The sequence below is a fragment of the Equus przewalskii genome, chromosome 15, assembly GCF_037783145.1.
Source record: "Equus przewalskii isolate Varuska chromosome 15, EquPr2, whole genome shotgun sequence".
Taxonomy (NCBI): Eukaryota; Metazoa; Chordata; class Mammalia; order Perissodactyla; family Equidae; genus Equus; species Equus przewalskii.
Window position 1 is genome coordinate 75010670 of NC_091845.1, and position 14554 is coordinate 75025223.

At 36.5% G+C, this 14554-nt stretch overlaps 1 protein-coding gene across 2 annotated transcripts in view; it reads right to left on the minus strand.

The window, feature by feature from the left end:
• Positions 1–14554, minus strand: part of PIK3CB (phosphatidylinositol-4,5-bisphosphate 3-kinase catalytic subunit beta) — a 168002-nt gene that overhangs the window by 97054 nt on the left and 56394 nt on the right. For both annotated transcript variants that reach the window (XM_070577567.1, XM_070577568.1), the window contains exon 2: positions 2647–2833. In XM_070577567.1, coding sequence (XP_070433668.1) covers positions 2647–2817 — 171 coding nt within the window. In that variant the 5' untranslated portion in view covers positions 2818–2833. The remainder of the gene's footprint in view (positions 1–2646; positions 2834–14554) is intronic.

A 14554-nucleotide genomic window follows, 5' to 3' on the forward strand; every position in this document is an offset into this window, starting at 1 on the left:
TAACATTGCCCTGTCAGCATGAGCAGAATTAAGCTCTCATCATCTCCCCCAGGTATCCTGGATGAGATCACATAAAAGAAGATCACTATACAAACGCAAGGTGGGATTACATATTTTAACTGCAGCACGTGCAAAAGCCAAGAGCTGAGGATAACAGAGCTGGGTAAAAATCATGGCCAGTCCTCAGATTCAGCTACATAAAACAAAAGAAAGCAGTGCTAGGCAACAAAAGAAAAAAATAGGTAAATTGGACTTCACCAAAATTAAAAACTTTTGTGCATCAAAGGACACTATCAAGACAGTGAGAAGGCAACCCACAAAATAGAAGAATATATTTGCAAATTATATATTTAATAAGAGGCTAATATCCAGAACAGATAAAGAACTCCTATAACTCAACAACAAAAAAAACAACTGAATTCAAAAATGGGCAATGGTCTTGCATAGATAATTCTACAAATGGCCAAGAAGCACATGAAAAGATGCTTGACATCATTAGTGATAAGAGAAATACAACTGAAAACTACAATGACATACCACTTCACGGCCATAAGGATGGTTATTATCAAAAAAATAATAATAATAACAAGTGTTAGCCACGATGTGGAGAAAGTGGAACCCTTGTGCATTGCTGGTGGGAATGTAAGTGGTATACGGTCACTGCAGAAAACAGTTTGACAGTTTCTTAAAAAGTTAAAACAGAATTACCATACGATCCAACAATTCCACTTCTAGGTATATATACAAAAACACAGAAAGCAGGGATTCAAACAGACACTTGTACACCAATATTCACAGCAGTATTATTCATAATAGTCAAAAGACGGGTACAACCAAAATGTCCATCAAAAGATGAACAGATAAACAAAATGTGGAATATCCATACAATGCAATATTATTCAGTCTTTTAAAGGAATGCAGTTTGGATACATGTTACAACATGGATGAACTTTTAAAATATTATGCTAAGTCAAACAAGCCAGACACAAAAGGACAACCATTGTATGATTCCACTTACATGAAGTAGCTAGAAAAGACAAATTCATTGAGACAGGAACTAGACTAGAGATTACCAGGGACTGGGAGAAGGGGAAGTTTATTATTTAATGAGTACAGAGTTTATTATTTAATGAAAAGTGCCAGAAGTGTACAGTGGTGATGGCTGGGCAACACTGTGAATGTACTTAATGCCACAAAACTGTGCACCTAAAAACAACTCCAATGGTAAATTTTATGTTGTGCCTATTCTATAACAATAAAAAACAAAAGGGGGGGCGGGTATCAATGGTTAATCCAGCTTCAGGTATAGCCACAGGCTCCACAGCTGTCACTGGTGACTATAAACCTAAGTATTCTCTGCACATGTGGGGTGCATAAAACAATTCTCTCTCTTTTTTTTTTACTTCAAGGATCATGCAGTTTTCGAATTCTTATGTCTCCCTGAAAAAGAAGACTGGAAAAGAGTTAAGAGGCTGTCCAAAGTCAAGAGCTTTAAAAAAGTTTACCATAAATACGTTCTCTTAAAAATATCATAACCCCTGATTTTCATATTGGGTCTAGTTATTTGGAAAACATTAAAGAGAAAGCTTAGAAAAACAATTTTATTTATATATCATAGTCTTCACAAACCAATGGCACTCATTAATTCACTTGAAAAAATAATCCAACAAAACATAACAGTCAAGCCTTGATATTTAAAAGAATTTGCTTCCAAATGGGGACATACCATTCATTACTGGGAGGAAAAATCTAGTGAATGGTAGAAAACTTTTTCTTCCCCCAGTCACCATGAAAAGTAGTGGGGGTGGGAAGGGAAGAAGAAGAAGAGACAAGTAACCAAAAATCACATGGAAAAAATATAACAAGTTCAAAGACAGTAATTATAAAGATTTTAATTCAAAATAAAATCTTCTTTGACAATGCCAAATTCCTTTTAATAACCTGAAAAGCATTACAAACTAGCTAACAGAAGCCAATTGTTCTTAATTCAGGTATCACATATAGTTCAAAAAAGAAAATTAAGGGGCCGGCCCCATGGCAGAGTGATTAAGTTCACACACTCTGCTTTGGCGGCCCAGGGTTTCGCCAGTTCAGATCCTGGGCACGAACCTAGCATCACTCATCAGGCGACACTGAGACAGCGTCTCACATGCCACAACTAGGAAGACTCACAACTAAATTACACAACTATGTACTGGGGGACTTTGGGAAGAAGAAGGAAAAATAAAAACAATAAAATCTTAAAAAAAAAAAAAAAAATTAAGGGGTGGGTCCCCTGGCCTAGTGGTTAAGTTTGGCACTCTGCTTCGGCACAGGTAGGTCCCGGGTGTGGGCCAACACCACTCACTGGCAGCCATGCTCTGGTGACAACCTACATACAAAATAGAGGAAGATTGGCACAGATGTTAGCTCAGGGCAAAGGTTCCTCAGAGAAAATTAGTTAAAAGTGGGAGAATGCCTATGTTTTATGTCACATAACACAAAGCACATATCAAAATCTTTAAAATGCAATGACCTAAAGGTTAAACTTCCCTCAAATTTACCACATGATTTACATTAATAACATTTTCTATAACAGAAGAACATGTTCCTCTAAGTGATATAGTAAGTTAACTACATTTATAGAAATTCCAACTATTAACATACCTGTTTAATATAGGAAATGGGAGCTTCCCGAGGTACGTCCAACTGGATATAAATCCCAGTGGGTAAAAGGAAATCCACACGTATGGAGCCATCAGATACTATCTGTGAATCCACTGACCAGATGTCAAGGCTGTCTGCCATAGCAGGAGGCATCATGAAGTTGAAGCACATTCATAACCATGGGGCCCTAGAATCGTAAGTAAAACTAAGTCAGACAGATAATCAGCCAAATTTTATACTAAAATATGATAAAGCCCACCAATCCATAATTAGTCCTTGGATTTTAATATAGTCAATAATGTAACAGGAGACCAATTAAATCAAGCAGGAGTAAGTGACCAGAAATCATTTATATATACTTTTGATTATAACTACATAAATTATACGTATACACCACACTGACTCAGATTCAACAAAAGTATATCACATGTGAAAAATGAAAAGCTTCAAGGATTATAGGTCCTGAGAAATTCAGTTACCAACCACATAACAGGTAATACTTTCCAGAGTTTACTTAGATGATAATGGCCTCTTTGGCTGAGTTTTTCTCTGCCAACTTCAATGAAAATGGCAATTAAGAGGGCCTTCTTTCAAAAATAATTTTCTATCAATCTTATGTGAGAAACAAAATGTCATGAACTTAGTCCCATGACCCACCACCTAAGTATTAAAAAGACGAAATCCCTCAGCCCAGCTGGCAGGGCTCTCTGTGCTATGTCTCTGGCCTATCTTCCTCGGATTGGCCTACCACTCCACAGCCCAGCCCCTTGTGCCACAAGTGCCTTTTGCCTTACTGCTGCTACACCTATGTTCATATATATGTTGACACTCCTGGTATCAAACCCCTATCCCAACAAATGCACCCTTCAACTGTGCCGTTTAAGTCTCATCTATTCCTTAAGGGCTTCTTTCAAAAAGGCAAACAATACTAATGGGAAGAACATAGGCATTGAAGTTAAATGAACCAAGGTTCAAATCTCATTTATTCAAAGAATGAAAGTGTCATGCCAAAAGAGACAGGAACCAACTTGAAGCATTTTTGAGCATCAAAAATAATATCATGCATGGATTGAAATACATCAAATATATACAAATATGTAACTTAATAATGATACAAAAAACAAACCAATCCGTTATTGGTCACCACTGGAGACTGCTAAGACCAACTAATTATTTTGAAAATTGGTAAAGAATGGGGAAGTAAATCAAACATTTAATCTGCTTGTACAAACTATTCCAGGATAACCAAATAAGTGATGAGGGCAAGTTCTTTTCTTTTTTTCTTAATTTTTAGAACTTTAGATAGTAAATGCAAAAAGAATGATAAAATTAGGAAATTGCCATTTTACAACCTCTAATGAAATAATCTAGGCAACAGTCATTAATGTATGCTAAAATAACTTACAAAATATGGTGAAAGGATGATGAGGAACTTTACAACTAACATATGAGGTTGACACCACCTAAACCCTCTGAATAATCCAAACACTATGTGTCTCCTCCTATAATACAACAGGGAATACTAACCACCATCTATACGGTATACTTGGCTTAAAAAAAAACAAACTGAACTTGAACCTAATCAAGTGTCTAGATCTAATCTATCGACCAGTTTATAGGGAATAGAGGAGCGAGTTTTACACTTCAAGGAAGCAATCAGTTGATGATCCCAAAATGTGGGATCATCGATAAAACAATAACAGGAAAAGAAAGAAAGAAGGTGGTGGAAGGACTGTTAAAGAATAAAAGAACACATGGGAGACATAGCCAAAGCCAATGCTGATTTGAACAAATCAACTATAAAAAACCATCTTTGAAGCAATTAGGGAAACTTAAATATGTATTGAATACTAGATAATTTTAAGGATGTATTGTTAACTTTGTGGCCTACAATAATGGAATGTTTGTTATGTTTCTAAAAATCAGTCCTTATCAGTTAGAGATGCATAATGAAAGTATATGTAGAGGTAAAATAACATTATTTTTGGTATTTGCTTTAAATTATCCCTTTTTTTTTTTCTTGAGGAAGCTTAGCCTTGAGCTAACATCTGCTGCCAATCCTCCTCTTTTTCCTTAGGAAGACTGGCCCTGAGCTAACATCCATGCCCATTTTCCTTTACTTTATATGTGGGACACCTGCCAAAAGCATGGCTTCCCAAGCAGTGCCATGTCCACACCAGGGATCTGAACTGGCAAACCCCGGGCCACCAAAGCAGAACGTGTGAACTTAACCACTGCTCCACCGGGCCAGCCCCTAAATTATTTCACTTTTGAAAAAGAGAATGAACAGCTGATTTCAAAGATGTAAAGGTAATTTGATGAGAAAAAGGACAGTCTTTTCAACAAATGGTGTTGGAATAACTAGACATCCATATGTTAAGAAAATGAACCTCAATCCATCTCACACCAAAAATAAAAGTTAACTCAAACTGGATCATACGTCTAAATGTAAACCCAAAAACTCTAGAAGAAAACAGAGAAGAAAATCTTGTAATCTTGGGGCCGGCTCAATGGCACAGCAGTTAAGTGCGCACGTTCCACTTCGGCAGCCCAGGGTTCGCCGGTTCAGATCCCGGGTGCGGACATGGCTCCGCTTGGCAACAGCCATGCTGTGGTAGGCGTCCCACATATAAAGTAGAGGAAGATGGGCACGGATGTTAGCTCAGGGCCAGTCTTCCTCAGCAAAAAGAGGAGGATTGGCAGCAGTTAGCTCAGGGCTAATCTTCCTCGGGAAAAAAAAATCTTGTGATCTTGTATTAGGCAGAGTTCTTAAATATAACATCATAAGCACAATTCATAAAATAGAAAATTGATAAGTTGAATATCGTCAAAACTGAAAACTGCTGCCCTTAGGAAGACACTTTATAATATGAAAAGACAAGCAAATTAGTAATGGAGTCTCCATAATTTATCCAGACCTAATTATAGTATGTACTTAAAATAGTAAAGAACATAACTTAGCATACATTTCTACTTGCCAATCAATGGTTTCTTGTATTTGACTACATTGTCTTTGGCTAGTTCTTGAGAGGTAAAAGAAGCTCTAAGTCAAGAAATCTTTAGCCCCTTAACTGATCAGAGAAATTAAGGCCAGTATAACTAGCTCTTAGTCTGCAAGACCCTTAGAAAACAAACTTACTGATGAGGTGGTTTAACTAAAACCACTGGGTAACTTGTAGCTCTTCAGAGCGTCACGCACAACACTTTAAGGTAGATATCAAGAGGAGGGCATACTCACAAAATGTGCTGTACTGTAATGAAAAAAGCATGTCCTTTGTCAGACCTAAAACTGTGGCACAGTTGCTAAACAAATGAGTAACGAAACCAACTGCTAAAGGATAAATCTTTTGTAGAGATATTTTGAAGAAAATAAAATTACTGACACACAATTGAAAATAAAATATATTCTGGTTACTATTTCCCTTGGTTACCCTTATTTTGTAAGGAGCACCACACACAAGAGTCCAGCCTGAGAAGTAACTCAGAGTTTCAGATTGGGAGGTGCCTGAGGAGTTGCAGACCCTTCCCATTTTAAAGATAAGAAAACTAAGGCCCAGAGAGATTGAATAAATTATCTAGGATGACACATAGGCAGACCCAGGACCAAAAGTCAGATTTTTTCCCAAGCCAATTAGCATATTTTTTAACTCATTTTTACCTTTATTTTTTTTCTTTCTTTTCTCTTTAAAGGAAATATTCTTCACAGGGTTACCTAGCCCAAAAGATCCTCAGTCTTTTATCACTCTTTTGTTTGAGCATCTAAGCAAATGATCAAAGGCTGAGGACAAGCACAAAATGACTATAACAACTTTCCAAGGAAGCTATCAAAGGGCAAAGGAACTTCGGCAGTGACAATTAGCTCAAACTAAACCTTTAGACTATAATTACAAACCCATATCCTGTCACTTGTTAACTGGCAGAAAGAGAGGAAAGGGTTTAAACATTCTCAGTGGGGCAGGCCCAGTAGCACAGTGGTTAAGTTCTTGTGCTCTGCTTCAGTAGCCCAGGGTTCGCAGGTTCAGATCCTGGGTGCAGACCTATGCACAGCTCATGAACCCATGCTGTGGCAGTGTCCCACATACAAAATAGAGGAAGATGGGCACAGATGTAAGCACAGGGACAATCTTCCTCAGCAAAAAGAGGAAGACTGACAACAGATGTTAGCTCACAGCCAATCTTCCTCAGCAAAAAAACTAAAAAATAAAATGTTCTCAGCTTTTCTAGTAATGTGCCAGCAGAGTCACTGGATTTTTCTCTCTTTACATCAAATGATGAGCAGAAACCAACATAAACTTGTTAGACAGATAAACAAGTTCAACTAAAAACTACTTTGGAAATAACGGAAGAAATTTTAAGAGAAATTGACAGGGAATTTTTTAAAAATTAAATGCAATAGTATTTACCTAGTATTTCTCTCTTTCCTATTATACAATATATAGCTAGAAGAAAAGTGAATGGTCATAAAAGAACAGAACATTAGCACTGGAAGGGCCCATGCACTATGACGAGCACTGCATTTACTATCTCAACCTTTAGGATTCAATCAAACAACTTAAGCGATGGGATCTTGATTCATCTGGGCTTTAGTCTTCCTGCCTCCATTGTTCAAAGACAACAAATCAGCCTTAACTACTGATTTGTTTACAGTGAAGTATGCATTATACTGAGCACTGAAAAACTGAACAATCTATCACTTCATTTTTTAAAGATGGTTATTTTATCTGAATCACTGCAATTATATATAGGAGATATCTCTAAAGTAATTCTACAAATTACTAAGGAACAATTGCTAAACATTATATATCTCTATCATTTATACTGAAATAACATTTAAATTTATCCTTTCGAATAGAACACAGCACTCTAAACTGCTTTTAGAAAATATTTGCAAATATGTACTAAGCCTTGAAAAATTTTATACCTACTAACTCAGTAATTTCAATTATATAACTTACGCATTTAAAAACTTGAAAATGGGGTCCAGCCCCGTGACCCTGGTTGAGTGGTTGAATTCAGCATGTTCTGCTTTGGGAGCCCGTGTTCAGTTCCCAGGTGCAGACCTATACCACTTGGCAGTGCCCATGCTGTGGCCGCATCCCACATACAAAACAGAGGGAGATCAGCACAGATGTTAGCTCAGGGAAAATCTTCCTCAAGCATAAAGAGGAAGATTGGCAACAGATGTTAGCTCAAGGCGGCTCTTCCTCAGAAAAAGAAAACTTCAACACAAAAAAACTTTTATGTACAAAGCAAAATATACAAATATGACAAACTTGCAACTAACCTAATTGTCCAAACATGAAGAAATATTTAGATAAACAATGATATATCCACTTGATGGCATATTAAGCAGCCATGTAAACTGAAGCTTGTCAAGCGTGTACAATACTATGGAAATGTCTATAAATGACATGAAAAAAGCAAAATAGAAAACAGTCCAAAAGTATAATTAGAATTCTATTTACTGTAAAAAGGAAAAAAACCATTGAGTACAACCTAATGTACAAAAATTAAAGACTGGAAAGAAATACACTAATGTAGTTCAAAAATAGTTATAAATAAATATTTCCTTTTTTCAATGTTTCATTAATGAGGGCATACAGCTTATATACTTCTTTAAAAGTTCTATTACTGAGGACACTTTCAATAGTCCAAAGGACAGACTCAGGTTAGAGCTAGTCTATCTATTCTTAATATGTATGTGTTCGTTAGTATTTCTAAACTGCAGATTTGGATTCTTAGTACTTAACCTAACTATAAACAGAATACATTCATAAATATTTAGTATGCCTCTGTGAAACAAGTTTATTATAAGCCAGATTTATTTCAATGTCCATGAATGCCAAGCAGTTTTTTAAAACCACAACACATACACTTAATATGCCAAAATAGGGGCCAGCCCCATGGCCGAGTGGTTAAGTTCTCACACTCCACTTCGGCAGCCAGGGTTTCGCCGGTTCGGATCCTGGGCGTGGACATGGCACCGCTCATCAGGCCATGCTGAGGTGGCGTCCCACATGCCACAACTAGAGGGACCCACAACTAAAAATACACAACTATGTACCAGGGGTGCTTTGGAGAGAAAAAGGAAAAAATAAAATCTTAAAAAAAAAAAAAGTGTTTTAAATATACATATATATACCAAAATGACTTCCGTGGCTAATCTAGACACAGACAAAACTAACTCCTGTCTTGCTTAAGGCATTCCTCTCTTTTAAAACTTTTTCCAACAAGCAGTCTACAATGCACAAACAGCTGGTACCCATCACAGCAAATATCCTGAAGAAGAAATTATATATCTAAAATTAAAATAGTACCAAATTTAAATAAAATATATATTGTTACTAAAGTTTCCCCTCCAAAAGACAGATTATTGTCTTTGGGTCTTAAAAGACAAGTTCCCAAACAAAATTTAAAATCCAATTAAATGAATCACCTCAGATAAAATTATTCACTATATAAATGTTACTTTTCCTAATTTTGAATGGTTTAAAATCTCTAATTTTATAAAATAGTTCTCAAGTATTTAATTTTTCATTCTATCATTCACTGTAATCTAGTATAAGGCTCACCAACATTGGACGAGACATACAGAGATTTTATTATTGAAACACTAAGAGGTCCTTTACATAACATAGTCTCACCTATGCGTTTTGTTGTACAGCGTAGACTGTATAAACGTAGATAACTTACTTAACCTCTCTGACCCTCAGCTTCCTAATTTACGAACAAGATTGGTAATATCTACCTTGCAGAGTTAGGTAAGGATTAAATAAAACAGCACATACAGAAAAGTACCTTGCAAAGCACTTGACATATAAAAAGTACTCAATAATTGATGAGTAACATTAATTTACAATAAGACCTGTTTCTTTCCAATGAAAGGAGCAGCCATGCCTCCTATTCACAGCAAACAATCATGAGCCCTGATTGCTTGGTGTGAAAGGAATTAGAGCAGTGTTCCTCAAAAGGTGGTCTCTAGTGACCTACCAGGTGGTTTGCTCACATACTTTTCCAAAAATCAATTATAGTTTCTACAGAAATCCTACAAAAGAGTCTTGTATTAGCAAAGCTATGTTGTTTAATTTCTCTTAATTTCTAGTCTTAGCAAATGTATTTTTACTTCATTTTTGTTAGAAAGTTCACTTTTGTTAAATATTTATTGTTACTATTGTGTTGCATCATTCATCTTAGGATCAATGGCTCAAAAACAATTCACAGAAGTTACCAAAATTAGAGGGGCAAAATTCAAAGTTACATCCCTTGTGGCAAAACAAATACAATTTACACAACTACTAAAAAGGTTCTAAAACCAATGATAAGGTTAATGACAATGCTCAGAGAGAAAGCAAAATGAGCTACTGGAATATTCCTTTATCAAATTACAATACCGGACACTGCATCATATCAATAACATACAATATGACAGAGCAATTCCTACTATGTGTGTATATTAGTAGAAATTTCGTTTTATGAAGGCCAAAACACCTGGAGCATCTATCATGGTTCCTGAGGGAGAAGTGCTCAATGACCTTCTGTTCTGTTTATGAATGAAAAGCCGTGTAACCAGAGCAAGGACTTTTCATTTAGTTTATGTTGTGAGCCAGGAGATACAATCAAAAGCAGCAGCTACATGTACTACTTACGGAATTTAAGTTGCCAACACAACATCCCTGTGTCAGTCTTTACTTGCAGTCACTGCAGTCACAGTGATCTATGTAGATATGAGCATCTGACTCTGCTCTACTACAGTCCCACCTGAGTATTTACATATTGAAAAGCATATTATCTTTTCATCACAACTCACCTTCCTTTAAATTACAGTTAAAGCATTATATTTCTCTTATTATATGTGCAGGTAGATTATATTATCTATAAATTTCATTTTAAGGAGGGAGCCAGCCCCGTGGCCGAGTGGTTAAGTTCCCACGCTCTGCTTCGCTGGACCAGAGTTTCGCCAGTTCTGATCCTGGGTGCGGACATGGCACGGCTCATTAAGTCATGCTGAGGCGGCATCCCACATGCCACAACTAGAAGGACCCACAACTAAAAATACACAATTATGTAGCGGGGGGCTTTGGAAGAAAAAGGAAAAAAAATAAAATCTTTAAAAGAAAAGAAAAGAATTTCATTTTAATATAGTAAAACAAGTATTACAAAACATACCACAAAAAAGGGGTTTGGATCGAATAAGGTTTAGAATCACTGGTATAAACTTCCTTAAGCTTCTTCATACATATTGGCAAACTTCCTAGAAAGGTACTTTCTAGAAAGGTTTTACCAATTTGTATTCCCACTGCATTAATGGATGTACAAAGTGTCCATTAGCAGGATTATAATAGAGCTTTTTTGTTATTTCTGGTGAGGAAAATTGGCCCTGATCTAATATCTGTTGAAAATCCTCCTCTTTTTGCTTGAGGAACTCTGTCCCTGAACTAACATCTGTGCCAATCTTCCTGTTTTTTGTATGTGGGATGCTGCCACAGTATGGCTTGATAAGCAGTGTGTAGGTCTGCGCCAGGGATCCAAACCTGCAAACGCTGGGCCGTCGAAGTGGAGCATGCAAACTTAACCACTATGCCACCAGGCTGGCCCCCTAGAGTTTTTTAATCTTAGTTAATTATCTAAAAGTAAAAACGTTCTCATGAGTTAATTTGCATTTCTCTGATTACTTATAAAATCAAACTTTTAATATTTACTGGAATCTATATTTCTGTATGTGTTTGGTCACACGAGTATAATTTATAGGTTAGAGATCATTCCACTTAAACATTAATAGCCTTTTTGCATTTCATAATGAATGATACCATGTAAAAATGTTAGAATTCTGAGTTGTGTTTTCCTGACCTGTTTCTTGCTTATCTTAGGCTTTGTAACTTTTAATATACTATGGTATACAAATAAACTGAATACTTTGTTATCTTAGAGAATATCTGCTTTGAGAATAATTTTCATTGTGATAAAATGGAGCACTTAAATTTCTAAGACACATTGCAATAAAATCTTGTTTTCCAAGGAAAAAAAATTCCAATTCCAAATACTTATCTGAAATAATTTTAAATTAAACTACAGCTTATCAGACAATGGAATGCCCTACATGGCCTTCACAGAATGCTAACGTATCTGTCATTTGTATTATATTAGAAATTATATTTTTTCTATTTTAATTGTATTGCTGCCATTATTTTTTCTATTAAAAAATTCCATTCTCATGTTACTACAATAAGAAAAATAAAATAAAGGAACTATTAAAAAAAAATTCCATTCTCAGCATACTCTGTGCACTGACAGAATGTATTCGGTATTCAAATAAAAGGCATTGTGTTTATTTTTTTATCTTGGTTTTTTCTTTTTGAGGAAGATTAACCCTGACCTAACATCTGCTAATCCTGCTCTTTTTTTGCTGAGGAAGCCTGGCCCTGAGCTAACATCCGTGCCCATCTTCCTCTACTTTATATGTGGGACGCCTACCACAGCATGGCATGCCAAGCAGTGCCATGTCTGCACCCGGGATCCGAATCGGCGAACCCCGGGCCACCGAGAAGCGGAATGTGTGAACTTCACTGCGGCGCTACCGGGCTGGCCCCAAAAGGCATTATGTTTAAAAAATTAATTAATTTAACTTAATTAACTATTGCTATTCATTGCCGATTCTGGAGCATCAGCGTTTTCATTTCTAATTGGTAACATGTCTTTCTCTATTGAGGATTTCTATGTGGTAATGATTTAGGACTCTCCAAAATCAGTGACAGTCAAGGCTAATTCTAGAGGCCTGACGTCTCTCTGAGGTCTGAGGAATGCAACCCAGTTTTTCTACACTGAGGTTTCTAGACGATTTTCACTCCAGATTAAATTTTGAAGGTGATCCAGAGCAGGAGAATCTCAGCAGGAATCTATGCCTTAGGACAGGTTTGGAAATGCAATGAATCTCAAAATGCAGAGGGAACATCACACCACAGGGTGCTCTGCAATTCATACTTTTATCCTACTTTTTTCTTGCTCTTTCTACTGATAATCACTAAACAAACATTAAGATTTGAAACAAGTCATATAAATTAGCATTATTTACTTAAAAGGTATCAGAGAATTTCAGGTAACACCCACACTCCCAACAGCTTTTTAAAAATCACTACAGTCAGATAAACAGAAATTTAGGGGCCCACCCGGGGGCGCAATGGTTAAGTTTGCACAGTCTGCTTCGGTGGCCCGGAGTTCGCCAGTTTGAATCCCAAGTGCGGACCTACACACTGCTTGTTAAGCCAGGCTGTAGTAGGTGTCCCACGTATAAAGTAGAGGAAGATGGGCATGGATGTTAGCTCAGGGCCAATCTTCCTCAGCAAAAAGAGGAGGATTGGCAGCAGATGTTAGCTCAGGGCTAATCTTCCTCAAAAAAAAAGAAAAAGAAAAAGAAAAACAGAAATTTAGATACATAATCCATAACAACAGTACTCCAATGGGGAAGGGGAACATTATTGGTATTATTTCTTCAGACCAAATGGGCTGATGAAGAAATTTTAATTCAGCAGATTCCCAGGTCTAAAGAATGTTAATAATCTTCCTAAAAAGATTATAAAAAATAAAAGTCATCACCTCATTATTCCAAACTACACTACTATCCTCTTTAAGATATTCCATTTAAGTTTAAATAGTCTTAATTTAAATAGTTTTTTATTAAGTAATGCTAATTTTTCAGTGTTCTAGTTTTCAGTCTGCCATCTTCTCTTCTAATCTAAATGTTCAATCATGCTTATCAACAAGAGATAAAGTTATTCTAACTGGATATATATTTCCAAGAATGATATTTTTCATCCCTACTACATTCGCCCACCACCCTGTGCCTTCTCTTCCTGAAGCCCAAATGAATAGTATTTGGGCACAGGAACTAACTGTTAAGCCTATTTCAATCGCTGGTTGACCATAACCATATTTTACAGTAAAAGTGCTTATTTTCCTAAATAGACAAAATTAATAGGACAGAGACTTACTACTGATAACTAGTACAAAATATGGTGATCTCCGCCTTTGAAGATACAGTTGAGGGAATTCTCCTACATGATGGCCAAGTATTTCCTATTTTTAAACATTTTTATTGTTTAAAATAATACATAAAAAAGTACCCAATGAATTATTGAAAAGAAAATACCTATTGTAAAGCAAACCACTGCCCAGGTCAAGAAACACAACACTGCCAGCATCTCCGAGTCTCCTTGGGTGTTCCTACCAGACAGTACTCCCCTCCCTCTCCTCAACTTCTCTCCACAGCTCTGACTTCTGGGGTAAGCCCTTTTTGCTTTTTTAATCATTTTAGTTAATAGTAGAGGAGTCAAGCAAATACTTCTGGCTTATTGGATACACTTTTGTACCTATCATGCACGTATATATTTTAAACAAAAGTTTTATTGTCTAGACGACAGCTTCTCTTTCTCACTTCAGTGGCACGAGATCCAACAGACTAACTGCAGTGTTCTTTTGAACGTCAACAAACCTTCATCCCAGAAATGGTAACCAATCAATTCTGGTACTTGTTTTATAACAAGCGACATCATGACAATCAGGAATGACTATATAGCAAAGGGTACCCACAAGTAAGTGCTGTGAGGCTGAGTCATGAGCCAAACTGTACAAGTGTATGGTGATGCTGGTGAGTAATCAACCAACAGCTCTCACATCTAGGAACTGAACAAGTGCCAGAATGCCTTCTGGATGGCAAGCAGTAACATGAGAAGAATTTTAAATAGCTTACAGCTATAGAAAAAGCACTATTCCAGGCTCTGAACCTTTTAGTTATTTCTGTCTGCCATCATTTTAAGATAAGTTATACATAAAAATTAAAGAAGCAGCCTATAAAGCTGGCATTTCTCCCAAGCCATTTCAGGATTACTCCATCACACACTGGTTTAAGTTAGGT